General features: G+C 44.2%; 1 protein-coding gene across 1 annotated transcript; it reads right to left on the bottom strand.

Moving 5' to 3' along the window:
- Positions 1 to 10,526: 10,526 nt before the first annotated feature.
- On the bottom strand, positions 10,527 to 12,035 carry LOC109739063 (tryptophan decarboxylase 1-like). The gene has a single exon (XM_020298142.1). It carries the CDS (start codon positions 12,033 to 12,035, stop codon positions 10,527 to 10,529), a length of 1,509 nt encoding a protein of 502 aa, XP_020153731.1.
- Between the last annotated feature and the right edge of the window lie 1,620 nt (positions 12,036 to 13,655).

Genomic DNA, 13,655 nt, shown 5'->3' with positions numbered 1-13,655 from the left:
ACAATATCTCGTTTGCGCACCTGAGAGGTTTGCACGAGCCTTGCCTACGTGGTTCAGCTGCAAGTTCGACCGAAGTTCATACATTTTATTGTAGAGACTTCTGTATCAGTCGCAGTAGGAAACTCTGGAATTTCTTCCAAGGTCTCTTTCCTTTGATCTGATGAAGATACTGTTTATCTCGTCGAGTTGCACTATTCTCCCACTCACCTTTTAGAAAGAACCATTCTCTTTAAAAGCACACCGTTTCGCGGCAAAACTAGTTGCCTCGGTATAGTGAGGGAGGAATACCCAACATTTTGGTATAACCTACAAAGTAGCACTTGTCTGATTTGGTATAGGTTTGTAACCTTTAACACAAGCCCCATATTCCAAATGTTAAGAAAAGATATAACATGGTTGGGCGTACCATACCATGGCTTCATTTCAACAGACCCGATGTAGCTCTTTTCAGTGTAAAAGCCGCAGTCTCTAAAGCATCACTTTAAAAGGGATAATGGCAAATTTATTTATGTCATCTTTGACCTTACCATGTCATAAATGGTTTGATTACATCTCCACGGACTTTCCACTTGCAGTGGTGTTCCGGGAGGTGCAAGTTTACGAAACCCCTTTCACAACTCATCAGACATTCGCTAAACATGTAACTCAAATATTCCTTTGTGCAATCAAATTGCAGAAACATAATTTTCTTGTTACAATAACTTCTACTTCATTTTTGAGAACCTTTCGAATGATTTCAAAAGATCCAGACTTACGTCTCATCAAGTAAATATCCATATATCTACTTGAGTCATTTCTGAAGATAAATAAATCCACCACTAACAACACTTACCGGACTACACACATCAAATGTGATCACTAATAAGTTTGTTGTTCGTTCCTTATGGCCCGTGAACGGTATTTTAGTCACTTCACTTTTCGGAGGAAAGTTGCAAGTGTCAGATGATTCAAAATCAAAAAGACTTCAAAATCCATCATAATGGAATTTTCCATGCGGGTTTCTCCAATGTGACCAAATGTAGTGCCATGTGTGGTATTCTTTTAGTCTTGCGACATTTAGCGTCAGTGTTATGGATGTATCATATTACCCTCAATATTCATAACATACGTCCCATCGATGATGGAAGTATGGCCCTTATGTTATTCATAATACTTAACAACAATTGTTGTTTTTATGAACAACTCTTTTGCAACAAACATTGTGCAATGGGCTAGAGTGTATGAAACTCTAAAATGAATTATGAAAGTAAACCAAGAGGTATTGTATTATTATCAATATTCATAACATACATCTCATTCATAATGAAAGTATGGCCCTTGTGTTATTCATAACATCGAACATAAAAAGTTCTCTTATGAACAATCTTCTTGCAAGATACCTTATGCAATGGGCTAGAGTTTGTAAAACTCTAAATGAATTATGAAAATAGATACAAACGTCAATACACCGATGGAAGGTATAGTAACATTTACTATGTTCCCTGTGTATACCTTAACCTCATTTCTGGCTAGTCTTTTTAGGCCATAGTAGCTCTTACATTGATCCACAACAGAATGCAATCGAGCGGGTATCTTTGTGATTAACTCACAATACCCAAGAATTAGTGATTAACATGTTTAACCATAATTCCCAAGAACTATATCTTTGACCAGCCTACTATACATCAAAAACTTGTATGACATTCATACATGAGCTGGATATTCCAGTCATCTTTCTTTCTGCCTTTATACTTCTAACAGTTTAACTTTTAGTATTTCTCCTACTCGCAAAAGAAGCACCCAACTTAAGAGTGGCATTAGCCCCGGACTTCCTAGGCGTGTAAGTCATACTAACACCCTTTGGACACTTCCTTTCTCTTTAAGTTGTTGTTTTATTCACCTTTCATTATATGACAGGCGTTCTTCTGGATCCCTTTCCCAACAGTCAAATGCATAGTAAACACTTTTACTAATACTTGCAAACAAACATTGCTTTGTTTGTATCTGAAAATAATTTTAAGTTCCATGAATATCATATAACTATCCCAACTTTCGAAGTCTGGGTTTCATGGAAGCAAACATATTCCACTTGACCGTAACAGAATTCTAGCTTTTGGATCGAAGGACGAGAGTCACATGATCCATAACATTAGCGGGAGGATACGGAAAGCATGCGATCGGACAAAGTCCTTCTCGGCACTTTTGAGGACAATCCTCATATTACGTTACCAATCGTAAAGTTTTAACCAGATATTTAACAGCTATTCAATTTTAATAGGGAAGGTGGAAATGCGAGCCATTATTGTAAGGAAAGCATAGCTAGTCACCGAGCCGGACACATAGTGTATGAGCCGGCCGGGACTATGTAAGCCGTCGGGCATCAACCTATTTATATAAAGGGGTGACCCGGCGGCGAGTTAAGGGCAAGAAAGAAGAGATCGAGAACTAGGTCAAACGTATTCGCTCCCTGGTAATCGAAACCCAAGCAATACAATCCCAAACTGGAGTAAGCCTTTACCTCCACCGCGAGGTGCCGAACCAGTATAAACTCTCTGTGTCCTTTGTCCCGATTAACCCCTTTAATCTAACCTAGTTGCGATGGCTCCACGACTAAGTCCTTACGCTAGGACATCTGCCGTGTCAAGTCCACGGCAACAATGATGAAGATATGAGTGGGTAGAGACCTCCCACGCACTTGCCCCTAAGCAGGATTCTCCTCATGTCCAAGTCCTTTACCAAAAAGAAATAAGGGTAAAATTCAATAAGGTCACGATTACCTAAAGTAAATCGATGAACGGAGAGAAGATTCTGTGAAGCTTAAGGTACATGAAGAACTTTGTTTAGGTGCAAGTTTTTTTAGGGGTTTTAACAATTGAATGACCAATGTGAGCAACTATCATACCAGAACCGCTTGCGGTGTGCACTTGATCATGTCCATGGCCCTTGTCCTTGAACGTCAGCTTGTCCAGTTCGCCGGTGATGTGATGTGTAGCACTGGTATCCGCATACCAGTTCGTGTCGACGCCATAGGAGTCGGTGACCATGTTGGCACTCTTCTCCTCGTGTTCATCTTCATCATACCGATGCCAACAATCACCAGCACCTCCTTGATGATGCTTGTAACAGATTTGACATTCTGGATAATCACGAGTTTGCTGCTGTCGTTGTTGCTGTGGGCGACCGCGGCCATCTCCGCCGCCGCCGTTGCCACCAGATGGATTCGGGGAGGGGCGCCCGCCTCGGCCGCGACCCCTGTTGTTGCTGCGCCCGCGACCTCTGCTGTAGCCGCGCCCGCGCCCCCTGTAGACCATGTTCGCAGAGGACTTGAATCCCCCGTCAGGACCATCGCCGAGCATCTCCACTCGCTGGTCAAACGCTGCGATCTGAGCGAACAAATCATCAACTGTGATCTAGTTTTTAACTGCACCAATGGCTGCCACAACAGGATCATAATCTCTGTCGAGGCCGGCAAGAACATAATCCACCATCTCTGGATCTGAGACAGGGCGACCTGCCGCTGCGAGCTCGTCTCCCAGGTTCTTCATCCTGGAGATATAGGCGTTGCTGGACATGGCTCCTTTCTTCGTGTTGGTGATGGCAATCCGCAGATTGGTGATGCGGGATTGGGACTGTCAGGAAAACAAGGTGGTGATGGTAGTCCAGATATCAAAAGTGGTCTCCTTACTCGCAACTTGGGCGAGTATCTCCATTGACAGAGAATTCAGGAGATGACTAAGGACTTGCTAGTCCTTTGATATCCACTATACATACAGAGGATTGGATTCCATTGTGATGGTTTTGTCTGCCTGTTGCTGCTGCACCGTCTTCGGTGGCGCAGCATCTGATCCGCCCAGGAGGCCGGTGACCTGTGCTCCTCACAGGACCGGCATGACCTGTGCCTTCCATAGGCTGACGTTGGTCTTGGTGAGCTTCTCGGATGGTAGAGCTCCAAGGTTGAGGGCGACGGTGGATGAGGACGACATAGCTGTAGGGGAACGCAGCAGAAAACAAAAATTTTCCGACCTATGCACCAGCTCAGGACCACTATGGAGACTGCATACATGGTTTGATCTTTTTCGTTACCGACTCGTAGCGCAGCGGGAAGTAGAGTCGATGACGATCGGCGGTGCAGATCCCCGCAGCTAGGATTTACAACCTCCCAACCGCGAGGATGTATACCCTCATCTGCTCCTCAGACAGCCCTCCGGGAGGCGGTCGAACAGCCCCCCGGACGGTGTCGCGGACAGCCCTTCGGGAGGACCTTCGAAACTCGAACGGTGACTCGGACAGCCCTTCGGGAGGACCTTCGAAACTCGGACGGTCACACGGACAGCCCTTCGGGAGGCACTCACGAACTAAGACCGAAACTACGATATCTCTACAGAGTTGCACACATATGGTGTCATCTATCCGGCAGGGCTTCGCCGTCCAGAACTAGTTCCTGCCGGAACCCAGACAGCCTTACGGCTCTACGAAACTCTTTTCGTGGGAGGGAGAGAAGAAGCCAGATAATGCATGGCATGTGTATGAGAGCAAGGGATGAGTGTGGAGGGCTGCCCCTCCACCTCTATTTATAGGAAATCCCAAGGGGGTAGGGTAGTTTCACAAAAAACCCAAAATGCACATGAATGAAGTCCTTCCACAAGGACCTAGGAGTGAAACCAAGGAACAAGAGGGTCCCCAAGGGGGGATACCCCATGTGGCCGGCCACACCCCCATGAGGGGCCCAAAAAATGGCTCCTATCCATCCATGTCATCCCCAAGATCTTTTGGAGCAAAGCCCCAAAAGGTGGCTTTCCATAAAGTAACCATAAAGCTGATTTTCACTATTCACGACGACACTTTTCAGCGTCTGATCGAACTGAAAATATTTATGTGGGCTAAGAACATTTCCAGTACCCACTAAAATGATTCTCAACGCGTTCCGAAACAATTCCGGTTTTAGTGATTTTCATCTGCGAAACGCATCTGAAGTGGCTCCGGCAGCTCCGGAACATTTCCGGTTTTTATCTCAGAAAATTCCAAAAAGCTTCCAGAATGATTCTGGCATCCTCCAAGAATTATCAGGCATGTGCCGAAACCAATTTGACTTAATGGTGTATCCCGAAACAACTTTTCGGTATCATCAAAACTTATTCGATGACCTCTCTCTGCGGTACGATTCCGCTGTCCGAAACTTTTCGGTGTCCGAAACTTTTTCGGTGATTTTCTCTCAGACTCCCTGTCTAGTATTCAGCAGATAGATGACCCTTAAGCGTGTGACCCTATAGGTTCGGTGAAGTATAGACATGACCCGGAACCCCTTCCGATCAATGATCAACATCGGAGCCGTGGACACCCATATTGACCCCTATACCCACACGAATAAATATTCGAGTGAACCTCCAGTTGCCGTGTGCTATTCCTGTTGCTTCGCGATATGTTACAAATACCCGAGGTGAGACATGTTGGCATTCCTGTGGATCAACAACTTGTCCACTATGCTAGTTACCTCGTTACCGGTATTTTTCTCTTTTCTCGTTATCGTGTTCCGGCATCCCCATGATCAAATCACAAAGTGTCTGGCCAGACGATGATGGATACCGTAACACCGAGAGGGCCCAGAGATATCTCTCCATCGTCGGAGGAGCAAATCCCAATCTTGAGCTATCAAGTTACTTGACACACTTTTCCATGAACCCGTAAGCCGCCGTAATAGCCACCCATTTACGGATGACGTTTAACAAACCCCAAAGTTCATGAAGCAAGCATGAAGAAACTCGATACTCTCATGGTCTAAGGAATCATGCAAATGTTAACCATCTCTGTGTTATGTACCAATAAACTTGTGACGAATGAATCTCATAGCATAACATCAATCCGGGTCGATTCAACACAAATGTTCTCTTAACATTGTGCCCTCAAAGTTGCTGGCATAGACATGCCCATGACCAGGAAAACAGAATCATCATGCAACACTTGAGCTAGTCTTAGAGGCCAGACTAGGAATACTTCTTACCGTTTATTATTCCGCACGTGCATATGAGTCTTCCTCCGAGCCTCGTGGATATTGCAGACTCGAGAATCATTGCAGTTATAGCATGGAATATAAACATAATTATGAACTTGGAGATAAATAATATCATTTATTATTGCCTCTAGGGCATATCTCCTACAATAGCGAGGCTAATCGAGGAAGAAGCCTTCTGGCTAGATCGATGGGAAGAGGATGGCTCTATATACCATGTTAGATGGGAAGCGTTCCTACTCCTCGATGAGGAGCCGCGTTGGTTTATAGTGATATGAGGCAGAAACAACCTCTGTTATGGCGTACAAGATTGGACCGATCACTAGGATTCAGTCGTTACATGATATCGCTAGGAAAGAGGATAGATATGGGAGAGATAGAGAATAAGGAGTTTGTTGATATTACAATTGATATTTATCTCTAATTCTAACACTTCCCCTCACGTCTAGACTATTTTAGTCCTTAGACGTGGGTTCAATGTAGGCCGCAAAATCGTTTTTATAGTACTGCATTGGCAGGGTCTTGAACTCAAGACCTCTTGGCTCTGATACCATATTGAATTTATGCTCCATCCAACTCATCCAAAAGTCCGACCTGATGGAGGGAGGTGGGCAATATATTTCAACAACGGGGACCAGCGTGTGGCCGCTCAGGATGGGCTGAGCGCGTCTGTGGTGCTCTGCGTCTATAGCTTCCCGCCTCTTGGCCGCCAACGGCACCGCGCCACGGACTGCGGCCGCTCATGCACAGTGAGGTTGAGGCCCCGAACGGCGAGGACGACGCTGTGGGACCTGCTGCACCAGCGAGGGTGCGACTGCAAGGTCGTCTTTACGGGACACTCGTTCGGCTCCAGCACCACAATGCCCATGACAGTGCTGATAGTGAACGCCTGCCGCGGCGCCCGGGGCGCGTGCGGGCACTGCACGCCTTGTACATCGATGACCCCCGAGGCGCGCATCGCTGTTCCGCCGTGTTGGTGCCGTCCAGGCGCCTGCGCTGATTTCAGGAGAGAGAGGACGGGTTGGGGCCTGGAGGATGGATCTGACATGTGGGGTAGGCATGTAAGTGAGAGGTAGACTTCTTTTAGGAGAGTGAGAGGTAGACTTTAATCCCGGGCGGGATGCATCTTTTCCCGGTGTGCCAAACAGAATCAGGGTTGAGATTGACCGGGATAAGTGAGTACAAGGTACAAACTTCAGGGATTTGAAGGTGAGGGTTTATTTCAGACGAGATCTACAACTTCAAGGTTTAAAAGAGACTATACTCCACTTTTGACCGATGATACCACACCAAAGTTCCCATGCAGGGGCAGACTCACGTTTAGCTCAATGGGGCAAGTGCGAAATCAAGGTGTACCCCTTGCAAAGGTTACTCCCACCTTGTTTGATCTGTGCCATCGTAATCTGTTAGTTTTTTCTTTTTTTTGTTGATTAGTTTTTTCAAAATGGTTTATCTATTGAACTGTGTGTACAAATCATGAACCATTTCTACTGTCGGATTACCCGCGTCGAGATCTTCAAAACTAGATTCCATGTTAATATGTTTCAATGATTTTTTTCATGAAAAAATAGGAAAAGCCGGAAACAAAAAACGAAAGCCGTAAAACAAAAGCTGAGAAAACAGAAAAAGAAACCAAAAAAAAACAAAGTCAGTAAAAATCCAGAAGCATAGTTGTGCTTTTTACTTTTTTCAGAAGCATGGCTGTGCTTTTCTATTTTTGGGAAGCGCAATTGTGCCTCTACTGGATCCACAAGTTATGCTTTTCCATTTTCGGGAAGCACAAATTTGCTTCTCATGAAAGAACGATTGTGCCTCTTTTTCCTTTTCGAGAAGACAATTGTGCTTCTCGTGAAAGAGTAGTTGTGCTTCGTTTCCAAAGTATAGTTGTTAGATTGTAGAGCGTCTATATTGTATTGCAACGATAGGATTTAAAAACTATTTACAAGCATTGATATTGTTGCTTTGTTATCTCACAGTGAAAGAGCATAAATAACATCACTCCTGTTTTCTTTCCTGGTCATTTTCATTAGGGTTTTTCTTATTACATTTCTTGATGCGCAGGCCTTGTGCATATCAAAAGCTCATTTGTCCAATCATAGAAACATATCGACATAGTAATGTATAAACTCTCCTATAGTAGCTCACCACCATAGAAACATAACGTTCCAAAAATAACTGTCTAATTCTTATATGAAATCGTATTACTTCAAAAAGTCATAACAATTATGTAGATATTACTTCATGCCAATTTGACTACAAAGTAACAAGGCTTCTCTTTTCATATACTTGCATTACTTTCGGCAATACAACGTTAAAATTAACGGTCGCGGCAACGCGCATCATCAATGATGTACTGATTCATTGCCCTTTGTTTTTCAAAGTAAAGGGTTTCGTTTTTGGAATTTTCTAATTGTTACAAACTTTCAAGACGCCTTGATGGTGAAATGGTAGACACGCGAGATCAAAATCTTGTGCTAAAGAGCGTGGAGGTTTGAGTCCTCTTCAAGGCACAATATGGAGAATGTTCATTGGAGGCAGCGGGTTTTGGTCTCGTTACTCGGAGGTTCGAATCCTTCCGTCCCAGATTGTGTCTGATGAAACAAACGGTGAAATCATATAGTACTCCGTACGAGACCAAAAATAAGAAATGACACGAGGGTTCTATATATAGATAGAGAAACAATAAGAAAATTATGATTTGCAAAAGGAGACAGGAATTGTGTACAATGGCATTGTACACCAATTTAATTTGGAAAAGGGATGTAGTGCAGCTTGGTAGCGCGTTTCTTTTTTGAGTTTCCATTTCTTCATTTGAAATCTAGGCTCTTCTATCTTCGACTTATTTTTTGGCTTTATTCGTTATTTATTTCATTTTGATTTTTCCCTCTTCCTCTATGCCTATCCTCTAGCTACAACTTCTCGGTCAATTATTTTGAAGGTATCTTTTTCCCCATTCGAGAGTCTATGCCCTTCTTCCACTCCATCCTGAAGACTAACTAAGAGGGATCAAAAACTGCTAATTCGTATAAAGCCATTGAGCCAGCCCAACTAGGCTTGAATCGGACTGAACCGATTGTTTTTCAGACTATTGTTCTCCTATTCTCTTGAATCTATGAAGTAAGCCAACCCAAATACAAAATAAGAAAATGAACATAAAAAGTTAATGGATTTTATAGGAAAAATGTCCTATTTTAACGAGTCGCACGTGGAGATATTGCTAGCACACAAAAAATATTTGCGGAAAAAAAGTTAATGGTATTTCATAACTAATGGATTGAGTAGCACCTCGTAGACCGCCTGTAGAAGAATATTTATTATTTGATCTCATCCTTATAGTATAATTAATTGTTTTTCTTTGTTCAGTAATAATTCATTCTTGGAATAGAACACTTGTTACTTGTTATAGAATTCAATTAATAAATGGAAAGAGTTGGGTATTAGTTCATGAGCAATTTTGCATGAATAATGATAGAGGAAGGAAATAATGACAAGAAAATCTAGTGCAAGGAGATTCCCCAAAATCATGCTTAGAATAGCTAGGATTTCTAGATGAAGGTGCCATTCGTTTGATGAGAAATAAAAAGGAACATCAAGAATTTGCGTGGCTGAAGCTGAACAGCTACTTTCGCGGTAACAGAAAGAAACGCAACGGCTGGAGTGGGGGAGTCAGAGTCAAAAAGAGGTTCTTGGATTATTTACAAGCGGTATTCACGCTCTTATTTTTGCAACATTTGCCGCAGCCTATATAGGTGAATCCATGGAGGGTCATCATTGAATTAACTAGTTTTGGAAATAGTATTTCTTTTGCAGCAATGAAGATCTTTACATTGGAGATTTTTTTCTATTATTTTTTCTACGTTGTCCTTAATAGTGGGTTGGCTACATCTACAATCCAAATGGAAACCAAGCTTTTCGTGATTCAAAAACACGGAATCTCGTCCCAATCATCATTTTTCAGAACTTTTCGGGTAAGTTCTTTGGCTTGGACATGACATTTAGTTCCGAAAAAAATTATGTTGAGAAGAAAAAATTATAGATCAAATGCTACATTCCGTAAAAATTTACGATACATGTATAGGATGCACTCAATGTGTACGAGCTAGTCCCACAGATGTATTAGAAATGATACCCTAGGATGAATGTAAAGCCAAGCAAATTGCTTCCGCGCCGAGAATCGAAGATTGTGTGAGTTGTAAGAGATGTGAATCTGCCTGCCCGACAGATATTTTAAGTGGATTTCTCTGGGAAAAAAAAGACCTAGTGACAGATTAATACAATTCCCTGTATGAGTGTATGCAATAACAACATAACAGCTCAATGAACATCAGACACCAAGTATTACCGTGTACTAAATATTCCTGAACACTCTTTTACAACCAATTGGGCAAACACAAAATCACAGCTAGCTATATATCCCTCACGAGTCAAAACAAATGTTCATACATATCTGTAAAAAGAATGTTCACATTTATTTGAAAAAAAAGCGAAGACCGTAGATATGTGATGTCACGGGCTCACGGCTGCATAGTCGATAGTGAACTCACTTCATCATGTCACTGATCGTCTTCCTGATGAGCTCCCAAGCGCTCAAAATGTGCTTCTCCTCCTGAAGTGACGATCCCACAGCGAAGCGCAGCACGAGCTTGCCACCTACCACTGTGTGCGTAAGGTACGCCTTGCCGGTCTTGTTCACGTTTGCCATGAGCAAACGGTTCACCTCGTCATCCGCCCTAACTCCAGCCGCCTTGATCCTGAAGCAGACCAGAGCAAAGTTTCTCGGCACGACGATCTCGAACCGATTATCAGCATGGACCAAGTCCTCAAACATCTTGGCCATGGCGACGTCTCTGCGGATGTGTTCTTGGAGATTGGCGGTGCCGTAGGTGCGCATGACCATCCAAAGTTTGAGGCCACGGAAGCGGCGGCCGACTCCGACCTGCATGTCCTTGAGGTCAGTGACGTCGCCGGACACGCTGGCATCGTTCTTGAGGTACTCGGGGTCAGTCTCCAGCGACTGGCTGAGGCGGCGCGCATCACGCACGTAGAGGCAAGTGCAGTCCAGACACGTGAGCAGCCACTTGTGCGGGCTCATGCTGATGGAGTCCACGTGCTCGACGCCATTCAGGTGGTGCCGAAACTCTGGGCAAATGCACGCGCTGCCGGCATAGGCAGCGTCGACATGGACCCACACATTGAACATAGCCGCGACTTTGGCTACGTCGCCTATCGGGTCGACGGCATTGGAGGACGTGGTGCCCACCGTGGCGCAAACGTAGGTCGGCACGAGGCCGGCCATGGCGTCGGCCTGCATGGCCGCGAGTAGCTTCACCGGGTCGACGCCGTAGTCAGTCTCTGGCCCGGTGGGAATTGAGCGGAAATTTGTAGGGTCGAAGCCCGCCAGCCGGCACGCCTTGAAGAACGTAGAGTGGGTCTGGTCAGAGGCGTAGACGGCGAGGTCTGAAATCCCGGCCCCACTCCGGCGCATTGCTATGTCACGGGCGGCGGCAAGCGTGACGAGCATGGCCTCGCTCGTCGTCCCTAGAATGACGCTGCCGCCCGTCCCCCGGGAAGCACCGGTGCGGTTCATGAAGCTCCTTGGAAGCCGCAGAAGCTGCGCGAGCCAGTCCAGCGCGAGCACCTCCATCTCCGTAGCAGCGGGAGCCGCCTGCCACGTGAATCCAACGGTGTTCATTGCGGAGGCGATGAGATCTCCGGCGATAGCCGCAGCGCTATTGGTCGCCGGAAAAAATGCGAAGAAGTTTGGGCTGGCCCAGTGTGTGATACCAGGCACCACTGACGCCCTGAGCTCTTTCATGGCGACGTCGAAAGGGGCTGGGTGCACCGGCGGAGACGCTCCGAGCTCGTCCCGCAGGTAGCCAGGTTTGACGCTGGGCAGCACCGGCATGGACTCGACGGACTTGTAGTAGTCGGAAATGAAGTCGACGGCCTTGTGGAGGTAGGATCGTACGTCATCGTCGTTGAGTGGATGGAAGGGTGGCCGCTCACCAAAGGCGGTGACGAGGCCGCTTCTTGCAGGAATGCTGCCCATTTGTGGATGGTACCAATGAGATGGGTGCCTTGATTGGTACTACCACCAACACGTACCTCTCTATTATAGAGTAGTACAACTAGGAAGGACTAAGGACTCCATACATACCATGTGACCTCACAGCAAAAGCAACACATCAGCGGAACTGTAAACAAGGCACCCATCTCATTGGTACTATCCACAAATTTAAATTTTGTTCATGTCCCAGGTTGGCACCTAATTTGCTACCACATGCTGGCATGAACCTTGAGACAGAGCCAGCAAAAACACTTAACCTAACATCTCCGAAATTATCTTCCTAATTTTGGACCCACTCTCTCCAAAAGCCAAGCCCCAAAAGGCCATAACACGTTGGATGAAGATAGCTAGCAAGATTTTGACGGAGACCCAAAAGCCATGTCCCTTCCTTGACGGAGAAAAAAAGGAGGCACCGAAGCAACCAAGGAACAGTGCAATAAAGCAAGGAAGATTCTTTGCCAAAAAAAATGGAATAAAACCCAAAAAAAACTAGTTGGATGCCTCGTATATGAAGGGGTTGCTTGGTTTGAAGCCACCTTTTGCAAGGTAATATATTATCAAGTTTAAAAGGTTTGGACTCCATTTGTTTGGTGCCAAATTATTGACAGTGCTTACAATGTTTGAAAATTCGCAGGGGCACACACGTACACATGGATACAGCTGTCCATTCGCTTCAAAATTGGTGCACTAGTTTATTGCATTAGCCCTTAATCGTTGCGTTCAATGCATGCCAGCTTTTGGCAGAGTTGCATGAGCAACCCACCCCACCTCTCATGCCATTTCATATCATCTCAAATTTTGAATCAATTTTATCCTTTGAACTGAAAGTCTAAATTAAGTTTTGTTTGCATATTATGTTCGTTGAACGAGTACTTTCGAACAATATCAATTTTGAATACATTTAGACACCTTTTTTTACAATTTTATACCAAGATTTAAATATTAAAACTTGATAGTCGTGATGTTAAGTTCTACAAATTTTACCAAGTTTCATTTTCTTTTGGGGGTTTAGGGTCGGTGGTTAGGGCTTAGGGTTTAGGATTTAAGTTTTAGTTTTTGAAACTTGCTGAATTTATAATTTTTTTATCAAGTTTTAGTACTCCTCTGTATCGAAATATAAGACATTTTTTTATAAAAGGGAGTATAAAAGACTGTCTTATATTTTGATACGGAGGGAGTAGTTGAAACTTGCTGAAGTTTTTGAAACTAGTCAAAATGTATTCAAAAGTGGGCTTGTTTCAAAGCCCTTTTTACAAGGAAAACAAAGATGCGAATGAAATATAAAATGGTATTTCAATTCAAAAGGTATAATAGATTAAAATAATTTACAATCAAAAGGAAAAGCATGAGAGGTGGGGTGGGTAGGGCATGCACCTTCTGCCAAAACTCCCTCGGTTCCTAAATATATGACCTTTTAGAGATTTCACTATAAACTACTTACGGAGCAAAACGAGTGAATCTAAGCTGTAAATTATGTCTATATATATCCGTATGTAGTCCATAGTGAAATCTCTAGAAGGTCCTATATTTAGGAACGGAGGGAGTATCAAAAGCTGCATGTATGCAATAATTAAGCTCTAGTCACCAAGCCACTTTCCTAAT

The sequence above is a fragment of the Aegilops tauschii genome, chromosome 3, assembly GCF_002575655.3.
Source record: "Aegilops tauschii subsp. strangulata cultivar AL8/78 chromosome 3, Aet v6.0, whole genome shotgun sequence".
In the NCBI taxonomy this organism is placed as follows: domain Eukaryota; kingdom Viridiplantae; phylum Streptophyta; class Magnoliopsida; order Poales; family Poaceae; genus Aegilops; species Aegilops tauschii.
Note: the sequence above shows the minus strand (reverse complement) of the source record. Positions and strands in the feature narration are given on the sequence as shown.

Bases quoted from the DNA above. Each gene is read 5' to 3' on its own strand.
- LOC109739063 (XM_020298142.1), bottom strand. From the start codon at position 12,035: ATGGGCAGCATTCCTGCAAGAAGCGGCCTCGTCACCGCCTTTGGTGAG.